This window comes from Carcharodon carcharias, chromosome 18 (genome assembly GCF_017639515.1).
Source record: "Carcharodon carcharias isolate sCarCar2 chromosome 18, sCarCar2.pri, whole genome shotgun sequence".
NCBI lineage: Eukaryota > Metazoa > Chordata > Chondrichthyes > Lamniformes > Lamnidae > Carcharodon > Carcharodon carcharias.
In genome coordinates this window covers 108,323,029-108,335,267 of record NC_054484.1, presented here as the reverse complement: position 1 = coordinate 108,335,267, position 12,239 = coordinate 108,323,029, and the positions used below count along the sequence as shown (strand labels likewise).

The following is a 12,239-nucleotide window of genomic DNA, read 5'->3' as shown; positions in this document are numbered from 1 at the left end:
GTTTTACGGCTTAGATGATTAGATTCTGCAATATCCTAGCCATTAACTCCTGAATGATCCATTATCCATCTTGATGAGACATCTTCCGTGTAGCTATTGTCTTGGTAGACTTTCGGCCTCCACTTGAGGGGTAGCGTTATGGAAATGCAAATGTGAGGTCCAGTATAGTTTCAGTAAATCTTTTGAAATAGTTCTTGACACCAGCTGGTGTGAAATTCCATAGGAGTATTTCTGGGCATGTCTTAATTGTATTCCACATTGGAAACTTCCAGAGAACTGGCCAACTTGTAATACCAGATGTTAGGTGATTCATGGCAGTCATCTTAGGTATGTATTTGCTTGCTTTATAAAAGTACTTTTTAAACAGTTCAGTGTGTGTTTGATCAGCCAATGAAATTGAAGGTTGATATCATATGTGCACACATCACATCACTGTGACAATATGGAAAGCTGTTATTAGTGGGACACTGACGGTGATACAGCAAAGATTATTGCCCACTAGCATCACAAAGCAGATATTGTAGTGAGTAAAAAAATGAATGAGAAGTGGGAGCCCATGAGTATTAAAACAAAAGCAAAATACTAAAACTGCTGGATATCTGAAATATAAACAGAAAGTGTTAGAAGTACTCAGCAGGTCTAGCAGCATCTGCAAAGAGAGAAACAGAGTTACAATTTAAGGTCATTGATCTTTTTGATGTCCAGCATCTGGGCTATTTTGCTTTTGACATGAACTGGATCAGTTGCACTGCATTAATCATTTCTCTCCAGTGCTGGAACATTTTATTTCCCTGTGGTGTTCCATTATATGGTCAGACAAATATTTGACAAATTACTCAACTTTAAATTGATAAGGTTAAGTTAAATTTCCAATTCTCCAGTTGTGAATTGAGTGCTTAACTGCTTCAGTGTTGACACTTCTAAATCTTTATTTTTCCAAATTTGAAGCAGGCTTGCTGATCAACTGTATTTGGTCAGGTGTGCCTGTCTGCGTGCATCTCCTATAAAAAATTGTTGCATGCTTACAGTTTAAATAGCAACTTCAATAGTGATAGAACTGCTCATAATTAATTATTTTATAATTCAGTTATCTTATGTATTACCATTCTTGTTCTGCACACTGTGCTACCGGGCATGGCTTTGGCAGCAGCTGACTATCATTGCAGAATAAGAAATTGATAAACTGGCTTGTTCCTTCTGTCTGTAATCAGCGATATAGTTATAGAATTTCATTGCTCTTGCATCTTAGGTCTTCAATTTAAGGGTAAATTCTCGTGCGCATATTGTATTTCACGAGCAAAAAGAATGCTGAATTACACTTTAGAAAGTTAGTCATTTTAATATTATGAAAACCAGCTTTGGGGCTTTTAATAGTATTATGTCCGATGCAGTTGGTAAAGCTGAGTTATTTAAAAACCCCAGAGGGGAACATTAAACAACTGTCATAATCTATATTTTTATGTGTTATGTTTGAGATACGAATCTAAATTCAGGAATCAGACCACCAGTTCTCAAGGTTTTACGTTAAACTAGATGAAAAATGTTATTAATTTACAAAGGTTAAAATATATATATATATATATATACACACACGCACACGGCTAGAAATTACTACTATCATAACTTTTAACAAATTCCCAAACTAATCTCCAGCAACCCATAGATTTAACCAGACACCAGGCAAAGCATTTTCACTTTATAAATTCAAAATGAGCCTCTTTTCACTTTGGTTCCTGTGGAGACAGTTGGAGGCTTGCAGCTGCTTTTGATCTCACATTGCCTCTGCCCTGCACACACAAAACTGCTGAAGTTATACTGAGCACAGCCCATTGAATATAAATTCTCACTGTATCACCAGCCTGTTTGAACTCCACCTTTTAATAATAAAACCCCTTTCATAGTACGAATTTTAGTAGTAATATAAACATATATTACTTGGTATTTGCTAGCTCAGTGGTAGTTTTCACCCCACTTCTTGAATGCTGTTTTCAAAAAATGCAAATACACTCGATCTCTCTTACATATCAAAACTAGTACAGGTCAAAGCACCCAGACTAGCTGGCTTTAATCCAATTAAGACGCACCCATAGGCTCAACATCTATTTTAAAAGAAAAATATTTTCCAATAATATATATATATTAATAGCTTCATGACAATAGTTACAAAAATATGCTAATTGTATATATTTTTCTCCAATTTATGCAAGACACATAGATTGCTCATTCAATGTCATAAACTGGATGATATGTTTGGAATGTCATTACAGCTATAATTGACAAATCTAGACTGTGCTAAGAATATTAGCCCAGGTTTTATGGTAAGAATAACTCGAGGCTATCAGCTCTCAGAGTAAAATGGACAGCAACTTTCAGCATCCACATGTACAGTTAAATGCAGAGTTCAGACAGTCTGAGTTTTCTGCTTTTCCTGAAGTTTTGCTCAAATGGTAGCCCAACTGAGAAATGTGGCATGAAGTTGAGGTACTTGCCCACTAAACATGGCATAAAATGTTAGGGCTTGTCTATTCAAATGTAAGTGTTTTTTAACAGTGTGGTCATTCTTAATTACTGCCAAACAATCTCTCTGCCTGAATATTTATTTTTACAAGTACAGAGTCTCATTTCTTTAGATTTTAATTATTGTAGGAAATTTTTAAAAGATATTTTAAAACTTTTTCTTTGTTTCTTTTATTGGGCTCTCTTAATCCCATTTTTTCTCTTTATTTTACTTTCTGTACATGCCTTGGCATTGAATTAAATATTCTAATCTACATTTCCTGATTTACGTTGTGTGTGTGTGTTTCAATAAAGGTTCTTTAATTTGGTTAAGGAGACTTACTGTTGTTTTCCCTGTTCACACATGCCCCACAGGGCTACACACTGTTTTCACTCTTTAATTGCTGCAGATTACAATGCAAAAGCCCACAAAGTCTGCGGGGCAAATATTTTTGTAATGAATGGTATGTGATGTTTATTCACTACTGATTTCAAAATCTGGGCCATTTTGTTTAGCTGCTTATTTTACTAGAATGTTACGGGAAGATTGTTTTCACTTGTGTTGAAATGGGTAGATAAATATAGGATGATATAGAATTGTTGTTGATTTTTAAAAATGACATATTATTGTCCAACAAAATGGAATGCTACATAGGAACAAGTCAATCCTACTTTCATCTGTCTCCTAGTGAGCAATTCAAGAAGAACTTTGAGTAGAATTTTATGCCTTGCAGGCAGGCACGTGCCCAACCCGATCGGGCGTAAAATCGCACAAGATGATGGTCAAGCGTCCTGACATCATTCCGCACGCACGTAATCTTTAGGTTTGGCGGGCAGCACGGGTGTCAGAGCCACGCCCGCCATTAATTAAAAGGCCACTTAAGGCCATTAGAAACCCAATTGATTCCGATTTGAAGTTGCCCGTGCGTTTTCACGCTCGTCACATGGGCAAAATAGGCAGGTGGGCAACCCACGTTTTGCAAAACTTCACCCAAGGCCGGGGTAAAAAGGGTCAACAGCATTGCCTTAGTGAGGAGTTTAGGAGATAGTTTGCTGTTGGTTACTTATTCTCAGTTCTGAGCTTCATTTGTAGCATTTCTAGGTTTTATTTCAAGACTCATTGGTGTCTCCAAGGCCCCCAGAGGACTTTGACCATGTGGACCCTTCCAGGTATCAGACAGCCTTCTGTAACCCTGGAAATGAGGATTGTGGTCTCCTCTGGAGGCACCTCCTCTGAGGAGGAAGAGAGGGGCAGAAGGGAGAGGAGGCCAGGTGTCCCAATGCAGCTTCCTGGGGAGGGACCTGTGGGAGGAGAAGCGCAGGCACAAGGCGTGCAGGGCCAGCAGGTAGCCCAAGGCGGAAGGGGTCTCAGTAGGTGCCACCATCCTGTTGCCAGAGTTTTACAGGCAGTAATGCACCTACCTCAATATGCCCGAGATGCAAGGAGGAAGAGGTTCTGACCTCCATTTGTCATATGATTGGGCCTGAGATCACCTCCAACTATGTGGGTGCGAAACCCTATGCCAGTGGCGCGGAAGGTCACACTGGCCCTCAACTTCTATGTCCCCGGCTCTTTCCAGGGGTCAGTGGGGGATCTTTGTGGAGTGTTCCAATGAGCTGTCCACAGTTGCATCAAGTTGGTGACAGAAGCTCTGTTCAGGTGGGTAATGATATTTATTCATTTCCGTATGGACAAGGCCAGCCAGGCTGAGGTGAGCCAGAGGGTTTGCAGCGATGTGGCTGGCAAGGCGCCAGTGGGTCAACCAGGTGCCTTCGTCAACAGGAAGGGATTCCACTCGATGAATGTCCAGATAGTTTGTGACCATAAGGTGCAGATTTTGCAAGTCTGTGCCAGGTACCCTGGCAGCTCCCATGACAGTTATATCCTGAGACACTCACAGGTGCCAAGGCTATTCAATGCTCCAGCTGGACTGGATGAATGGTTGCTGGGTGACGAGGGCTATCTGTTGAAAAGATGTCTTATGGCGCCTCTCCACCACCCAAGAACAGAGGCAGAGCAGCGTTATAATAGGAGTCATGCCTCCACAAGGGCAGTGATAGAGAGGACCATAGATCTTCTGAAGATGCGCGGCTGATGCTTGGACCATTCAGGGGGAGCACTGCAATACCCTCCAGAGTGGGTGTCACTGATAGTAGTTGCATGCTGTGCTCTCCACAATCTGGCACTGCTAAGGGGGGACCCTCTGGAGGAGGAGGATCTTGATGCAGCTCCACAGGCCATGGAGGATGAATACAATAGTGAGTCAGAAGAGGAGAACACTGAGGGCGTGAAGGCAGACCTCTGTATCCTTCAGGGAGGCAGGGACATCAGGGATGCCTTGATCCAAAGTCCCTTCAGCTAGGCTGGCAAAGATCTGCTTCCACCTCATGCCAGGGCTGCCCCATCCATCCCAGATATCTGAAATGATCCTTTAATTTGCACCCAAGGTCCACTCAGTGCCTGTGCAGTAATGTTTAGAACCACTCACATCCAGCATTACATACTGGCATACCCTGCACCAAAAAAAGAAGTGAAGCATACTCAGGCCATTATGACAAAAATAGTTATATAATTTTGACACTCAAAATTAACATTACCATCTTTGGTGTTCCTGCCCACACCAGTAAACATATAAACAAAACATTACAGAACAGAAGATCACCTGAGAACAATTCCTTTTGTGCTCATGGTGCCTTAAACTTATGTTTTCGAGTGCTGCCTTTTGGTGCCCCCCCCTTCCCCCCACCCTTTATGGCAGCGGCATTGGAGGCAGATTGCTAACTCTGCTGTCCTGTTGGCCTTGATGACCTTGGCAGTCATCCTCTGGCCAGTGGTACCTGTGCTGGCCACACCTGGGAGGGAGAGGCCTCTGACACAGCTGGCATCTCCCCAGTCATCTCAGCCTCATCATTTCAACTGCAGGGCAGCCTTTGCACGCTCCATCAAAGTCAGCTCAACCATAGAGCAGCCTTTGCGCCCCCCACCACCACCCCACTGCTGCCCCAACACACCTCACACACAGGACAGCCTTTGGCCCCCTCCCCCCACCAAAGTCACCTCAAACACAGGGCAGCCTTTGCCTCCCACACCCTCCCAAAGCCCAGCAGATGTCTCTCGCAATGTTACTGTGCACTCACCTCAAAGTTCAGCCCGCCAAGCTCACACCTTATAAATACTGTTGTGAAACACATTGGCCTGCAATCATGTCGTCGCGATCTAGCCCGGGGTGGGGAGGGGGGAGAGGGGTGGCACTGAGCCTGGCGGGCTAGCCTTATAATGATATGCTGATGTATTACAATGAGATTCCCAACGTTCAATGGCAGGAAAAACAGCCTGCTATAGGGCTGAGCAGACAGTCACAAACTGGTTTCACGACGTTGTGAAACTGATTTTTGGCCTTCTTGCTATATTACCCACTCACACCGCTGAATGCGCCTGACAGCAGCGGGCACAGACAATTCCGCTCATAGTGTTCACAGAACCTAAATCAATGGGAGCCAGATGAATTAGAATCTGAATGTTCAATGAGGAATGTCAGTCTTTCAGAATGATGAGGCTTGGTGGAAGCCTTAGTTTGAATAAATAACTACTGAACAAAAATTTTTTCCATAATATCTATGCTAAGATAAATTGGAAAATGGTCCACATTGCTTATAACATTCGTTATCAAGCAACTATGTTGCTGTTATAATTTGTTAGCCTCATCCTTATTATCAGATTTCGCTTTGTGCCATCTTGTTTTAACATGCTTCTGGGTTAGCAGGTCTTACTGAATGCTTCACTGGTAGCAGATGATAAAATTATGAGAATGGTGAGAGTTAGCTCAGTGTTGAGACAAGCATATGTGTTATTTTCTGTCCCTCAATGAAATTACCTTGCAAAAGAGCCTATCCAAGATCAAGGTCTCACTTTGTGGAGAATCATGAGCAGGGTACTTGTATGTTTTTTTAGGGAGCATGTAATATCTAGTCTTTCACACTTCTGACTTTGACTTAACAACATATACATAATTTGTGATCAGCTGTACCAATGTACCTATTCTACCAAGTTAGTCATTTCCAGTATGATGGATAGAGACCTGAATTTTCAGTCAGCGGGCAGGCTCGGCGGGAGTGAGTGGGGGCAGTCGCAGAACTGATCATCGCCAGAGATCGGCTCCACACCGCCATTTTACGCATGGGGGCCAATTAAGGCCCGCCCAGCATAAGACGCAAGCTGTAGCGCATGCCAGCTGTGTGAGCGGGGGAGAGGAGGGAGACTTGGGGCATGTGGGTGAAAAAGCGCTTCAATCTCCTTTAGGCACGGAACTGCCTCAGGGAGATTGAAGGGCTTTTGAAATTGTTAAATAAATGGAGTAAAAATGTAATTACACATGTCCCCTCATGTGACTATGTTGCATTAGATAGGACATGTTTTGATATTTCGGAAAAATTATTTATTTAATTAATAAAAGCTTTAGGAAACCTCATCCTGCTCGTGGATGAGGTTTCCTAAAAAACGTGAAGGCTGCTTGGCCTTTTCCATTGCCTGCTAATTTTAAGGTTGGATGGGCAGCAATAACAATTACTTCCTTAATGGCCTTAATAGACTGTTTAAATAGCGGCGGGCGCGCAGCCGACTCCCGCGCCCACCTGCCGAATGAAACATCGTGAGACAACACCCTGATGTCGGAACGCACGCCCAATGTCATCGCGTGTCATTTTATACGTTGGCGTGTTGGGCTTGCTGACGGAAAAATTCAGGCCAGGAAGTCTGTACAAGATAGTTTTTACCTTACATTATGAAAACCACAGCTTTGCACTCCTTTCAGTAGGTATGAATTGTGTTCAAATACAGATTTCCTTAACAATTTTTCTGATGTTTTAGGTCTCAGAATTTGTATGACCAAAAGAACAAGAGTTTAGAACAGGATCTCCGGAGACGGGAGCTGGCAGTGAAAAATATCGAGGAGACTTATGAGCAAAAGCTTAAGAATGAACTGTGCAGGTAAGGCACACATAATACAAGGACATGAACTGTGCAGGTAAGGCACACATAATACAAGGACATGAACTGTGCAGGTAAGGCACACATTATACAAGGACATGAACTGTGCAGGTAAGGCACACATTATACAAGGACATAGTTAAACCAAAGAACATATGCTTTCAGTGTGTAGCAACTCTGTTAACCAAAATTACAAACTGTCTTACTGTGGTATTCTAAGCAAAATAGTTTCATTTAAACTATTGGCATCCCTCCAATATGACATACCATAAAGTCTAAAGAATAGGGAACTTTTTTTAAAATTGCACATTTCTGGGTGCCTCATTTTTGTGTTGAGTGAGGTTGCATTAGAATTATTTGTGATACAAGAAGTTTCTCTATATTAAAAAAAACTGGCAAATTTGAGCTTCATTTTGTGCAAATTAATCCCATTAATCAGAATAGATTTTTAACAAAGGAAATATTTATCATAATTCTTGTATCACATTTATTACTCTGCTTTAGTATAGAGGAATGCATGTTTATTACATTAATCCAGATATGGTTTCCTCTGCAGCTCGGTCAATAAATTTATGGTGTGGTGCAGTGCAATAGGAGCTAGGAAGATGCCAGGTTTGACCCTTGATCTTTGCAGTTGAGCTGAGGTGGCACAACAATGCTGTATTTAGCTTTGGTTTCCTTGATGTAGAGAGGGGGATTGTTGGAGCAAAATACCTGTTCCTTATCACTATTCAGTGACTTGGTGCTGAAAAACATGCTGTATCAACATTAGTAGAGTACAGAATTGCGCTCGGCTATAGTGCCCCGTCACAGTTGAATTGCTGCTTATGTTCACTGTCCATATTTGCACAAACTAAGTGATTAATGCCTCTTTACAAAGTGTAATTTGAAGATGGTGTTTGATGGAAAAACAGCAGAGTTTGAGTGTTGGTTATATCCCTAGCAAATCATTGCGAATTTTATTTTTGTTTTATTCTTTGTTCTTTCATACTTATATATTTTTTGGAATTGGATTGGAAATTGTGTACTGCTTTTTGTATACACCTTTACGTTTTGTGAATGACATTTTGTAGATGACAATGATTTTTCATTTTCAATTCCTGTTTAAAATTACATCATCAATTTTGTTCACCCAAATCTACCACATGGCAAATTCTACATAGAGTGTAGGAGAGAGCTCAGAGATCAAATGTCTTTTCTTGTTTGAAGTTACTCCTCTGCACTTGTTGGGTGTTTGAAAAAAGCTCCAGTGAGAAGTTGTTGCAGCGATTATCTCTTCTAGTTAATCTGATCTTTGAAAATTATAAATGTGTAAGTGACCTTTGCTAGGAAAATATAATTACCACACAAATGTTTATTTGTATTTCTGTGCTATATTGATAGGCTAGTTTGAGTTTGGATCTTTCCATCCTAAAGTGACTGCTGTGTGAGATGAATTTAACACTTATTCCTGATTTATTGGTATTAATTGCAAAATAAAATAATTCCTCCTTCTGCATAGGCTTCAGCTGGAACTACAGGAAGAGTATCAGAAAAGAACTGAGAAAATAATGGTGAATGAGAAAAGAATTGAAGGTCTGCTTCATCTTTTGGCAGCTTAATTATGTTTTACAAAACTGGCATTTATGTAGGATTCTGTACAAGTGCCTGGTGGCATATGAACAAGAAATTATTCTGATATTCTTACAGTAAGAAGATTCTTTGCACGATTCCATTTTTCACATAAATCATTGTGCTCAATGTATATCATATTCCTATTTATCTAGACCACTTACAGAGCAACACTAAACAAAATAAGTTTTTACTTGTTCAGCTATAGCTCGGTTTTTGAGAGGTTTGGGAGTGCATTTGGTCCTAAACTGAACTTGTATGTTTTCAATACATTAAACTATGGAAGAATGTAGCTCATCCATCTTGCCTCTTTGTCCAGGCCTTGTTCGAGGACCTGATCTAACCAGCTATTTTCTAATGCAACCATTGGCTGAACTATCATATTTGTACTTTTTCAACTTCCTTTTAATTTCTTAAACAGAGCCTGCATCAGGAGCAGTGGGTTGCAGGCCGTTCCACACTTGCAACCACTGATCCAGATTTTATACAAAGGACATATGTTCATCGTACTAATTTCTTTGATGTTTTACAATGTGTACCACTTTGCCAGCACCCCAATCATGAGAAATTGCTGTTGCATCTATATTATCACACTGACACACACTAGAGGGGGAAATTTTAACTCTCAGGGATTCAGAAGGTTTGGGGAAGGTTAAGGACTAGCTTAAGTAGGGACAATTATATATGTCTCAAGCTAGCAAGTAAAAATATGATACTTGCTATGAGAATTTATTGTCTGAAATGTTTCCTGAATTAATAATATGACATGGTAATAAATATTACCTCTTATCTAGCTGTTTAAGTACATTTTAAAGTTGGAAAATCTGAAAATTTAACATATTGTTTAATGATTCTTGTTATCTTTTAAGTTACCTAAGTATGGTTTTTCCTTAACAGCAGAGGCAGCTCGATTACATGAAGAGTCTGTTATCATCCATTCCGAAAGAGAGGAACTCCAAGAAGCCCGTGTTCAAGTTAAGAAGATGGAGGTAAACTGTATAAACAGTTTTTACATTTTTTTTGAAGTATGTTTATAATTCAATAATTTGACCTTCACAGATGAATTGTCAGTTACCGTTATCTTGTTGGTAATTGCTTGCTTTGTGGATAACTTTGTTGTATTTTGATAGTCGTTAAACTCCTGCCATTCCTGTCTCCTCCAAAATGGAAATCTGGATCCAAAAGGCTGAGAAATTTAAGGAAAGATGGTTTTTTTTCAGGAAAATTAAGTAAAAGGAGTGCTCAAATAGGTTATACTGACTGTGATTGGAAAGTGCAAGTGAGGTTAAATTAATAAAAGTAGGGAAAGAGAAAATGGGGAAAAGGAAGACAAACAACCAGAAGTATTTTCATTTAAAATTGTTCTTTGTTTTTTTTTAAATTGTATAATGTTATTGTTACAATAACCTTTGAGGAAGTTTACCACTCTATTGTTAATGTTTGCTTAGGAAAACTGTGTTAACTAAAAACTTATAAGGGGAAAGAAAGTCTAGGGGCAATATATTTTGTTCAGTTCTTTAATTCCATTTACTGAAAACTGATATGCTCAACCTAAATCTGGTTTTCGTTTTCTGAGGCAAAGGGAGGCTTGTGAGGGTTGGTCTTCCTCCCTTGCCATACTGCTAGAATGAGCTTCCTTTTATGTTCTGCAGTGGAACTTGGACTAATAATTGACACAGAGCCCCATAAACCCTGAGAAATCATTCTATGAGCTTGGCTGTAGAGTACTTAAGTGATAGTATGTTTTCCTGGTATTTGGTGTTTCTGGGTTGGCTGTTAAGGCTGCCCCAAGTTGTGACCCAGTTATTGACAATGTAACTGTGATGGGATGATAATTAAAGGTGGCGTCACGAATGACTTAGTAGGGAGGATGATATAACCTGGCCAGCCTCCCCGCTGTTCAGAAAATTGATAAATGTGAAAAAGATGCTTAATATTTTGTGCAGCATAAAACAAGGTGTGCTTTGAATGGAAAATAATTCCTGAGATTTTTCTCCCAATTAATATGATGTCCATTCTAGGGCAGCCTAGGGCTGAAATAAGTAAGAACAATGAGATTTTTAGCTTTTATTCATTCAAAATATGTGGACATCACTGGCAATCCCACATTTATTGCCCTTGACAGGTTTCTTGACCTGCTGCAATGTGCATGATGAAGGTATATCCACAGTGTTGTTACATAGGGAGGGAGTTCCAGCATTTTGACCCGATGACATGATGAAGGAATCGCTCGTGATATGTTCCCAAATAAGGATGGTGTGTGACTTGGGGCATTTTCAGGTGCTGGTGTACCTATGTGCCTGCAGCCTTTGTCTTTCTAGGTGCTGGAGATCATGTGTTTTGGATGTACTGCTAGAGAAGCATTGGCAGTGCACCTTGTAAATAGAAGCACTGTAGTCATGGTGTGCCTGTAGTGGAGGGAGTGAACATTTAAGGTTGTAGATGAGCTGCTGATCAAGTGAGCTATTTTTTCCTGAATGGTGTCGAGCCTCTTGGATGTTGTTGGAGCTGCAGTTGATCTAGGCAAGTGGAGACCATTCCATCACACTCCTGACTTGTGTCTTATAGATGTTGGAAAAGCTTTGGGGAGTCAGGCATTGAGTCACTTAGTGCAGAAGACACAGCCCCTGATCTATTTAGGTAGCTGTTGATGGCCAGGGATTTCGCAGTAGTAATGCCATTGAATGTCAAGAGAAGGTGGGTAGATTTTTTTCTTGTCTGAGATGGTCATTGCCTGGCACTTGTGTAACACGAGTGTTACTTGCCACTTATCAGCCCAAGCCTGAATGTTGCCCAGGTCCTGTTGCATGCAGGCACAGACTGCTTCTTCATCTGAGGAACTGTAATCATAAGTGAACATTCCTCCACACCTCCTCCCCCCCCCCGCCACTCCTCCTTTCTGAAGATATTTGGGCATAGGACACTGCCCTGAGAAACTCCTGCAGCAATGTCCTGGGGCTGAGACAATTGGCCTCCAACAACCACGCACATCTTTGTTTATGCTATGTATGGCTCTGCCCAGTGGAGAGTTTTCCTGATGCCCATGACTTCAATTTTACTAGGGTATCTTGCTGCTGCAGTCAACCAAATACTACCTCAATGTCAACTCTTGCCATACCTCTGGAATTTAGCTCAGTTGTCTATC

The 12,239-nt window shown here is 40.7% G+C and overlaps 2 protein-coding genes across 5 annotated transcripts in view; one reads left to right on the top strand and one right to left on the bottom strand.

The window, feature by feature from the left end:
* gpm6bb (glycoprotein M6Bb) overlaps window positions 1–12,239 on the bottom strand; it is a 151,766-nt gene that overhangs the window by 525 nt on the left and 139,002 nt on the right. The gene's annotated exons all lie outside the window — the stretch shown is intronic.
* The window catches only part of ofd1 (OFD1 centriole and centriolar satellite protein), an 84,687-nt gene that overhangs the window by 22,384 nt on the left and 50,064 nt on the right, over window positions 1–12,239 (top strand). For all 4 annotated transcript variants that reach the window (XM_041212015.1, XM_041212018.1, XM_041212014.1 and 1 more), the window contains exons 10-12: window positions 7,364–7,483; window positions 8,985–9,058; window positions 9,992–10,083. In XM_041212015.1, coding sequence (XP_041067949.1) covers window positions 7,364–7,483; window positions 8,985–9,058; window positions 9,992–10,083 — 286 coding nt within the window. The remainder of the gene's footprint in view (window positions 1–7,363; window positions 7,484–8,984; window positions 9,059–9,991; window positions 10,084–12,239) is intronic.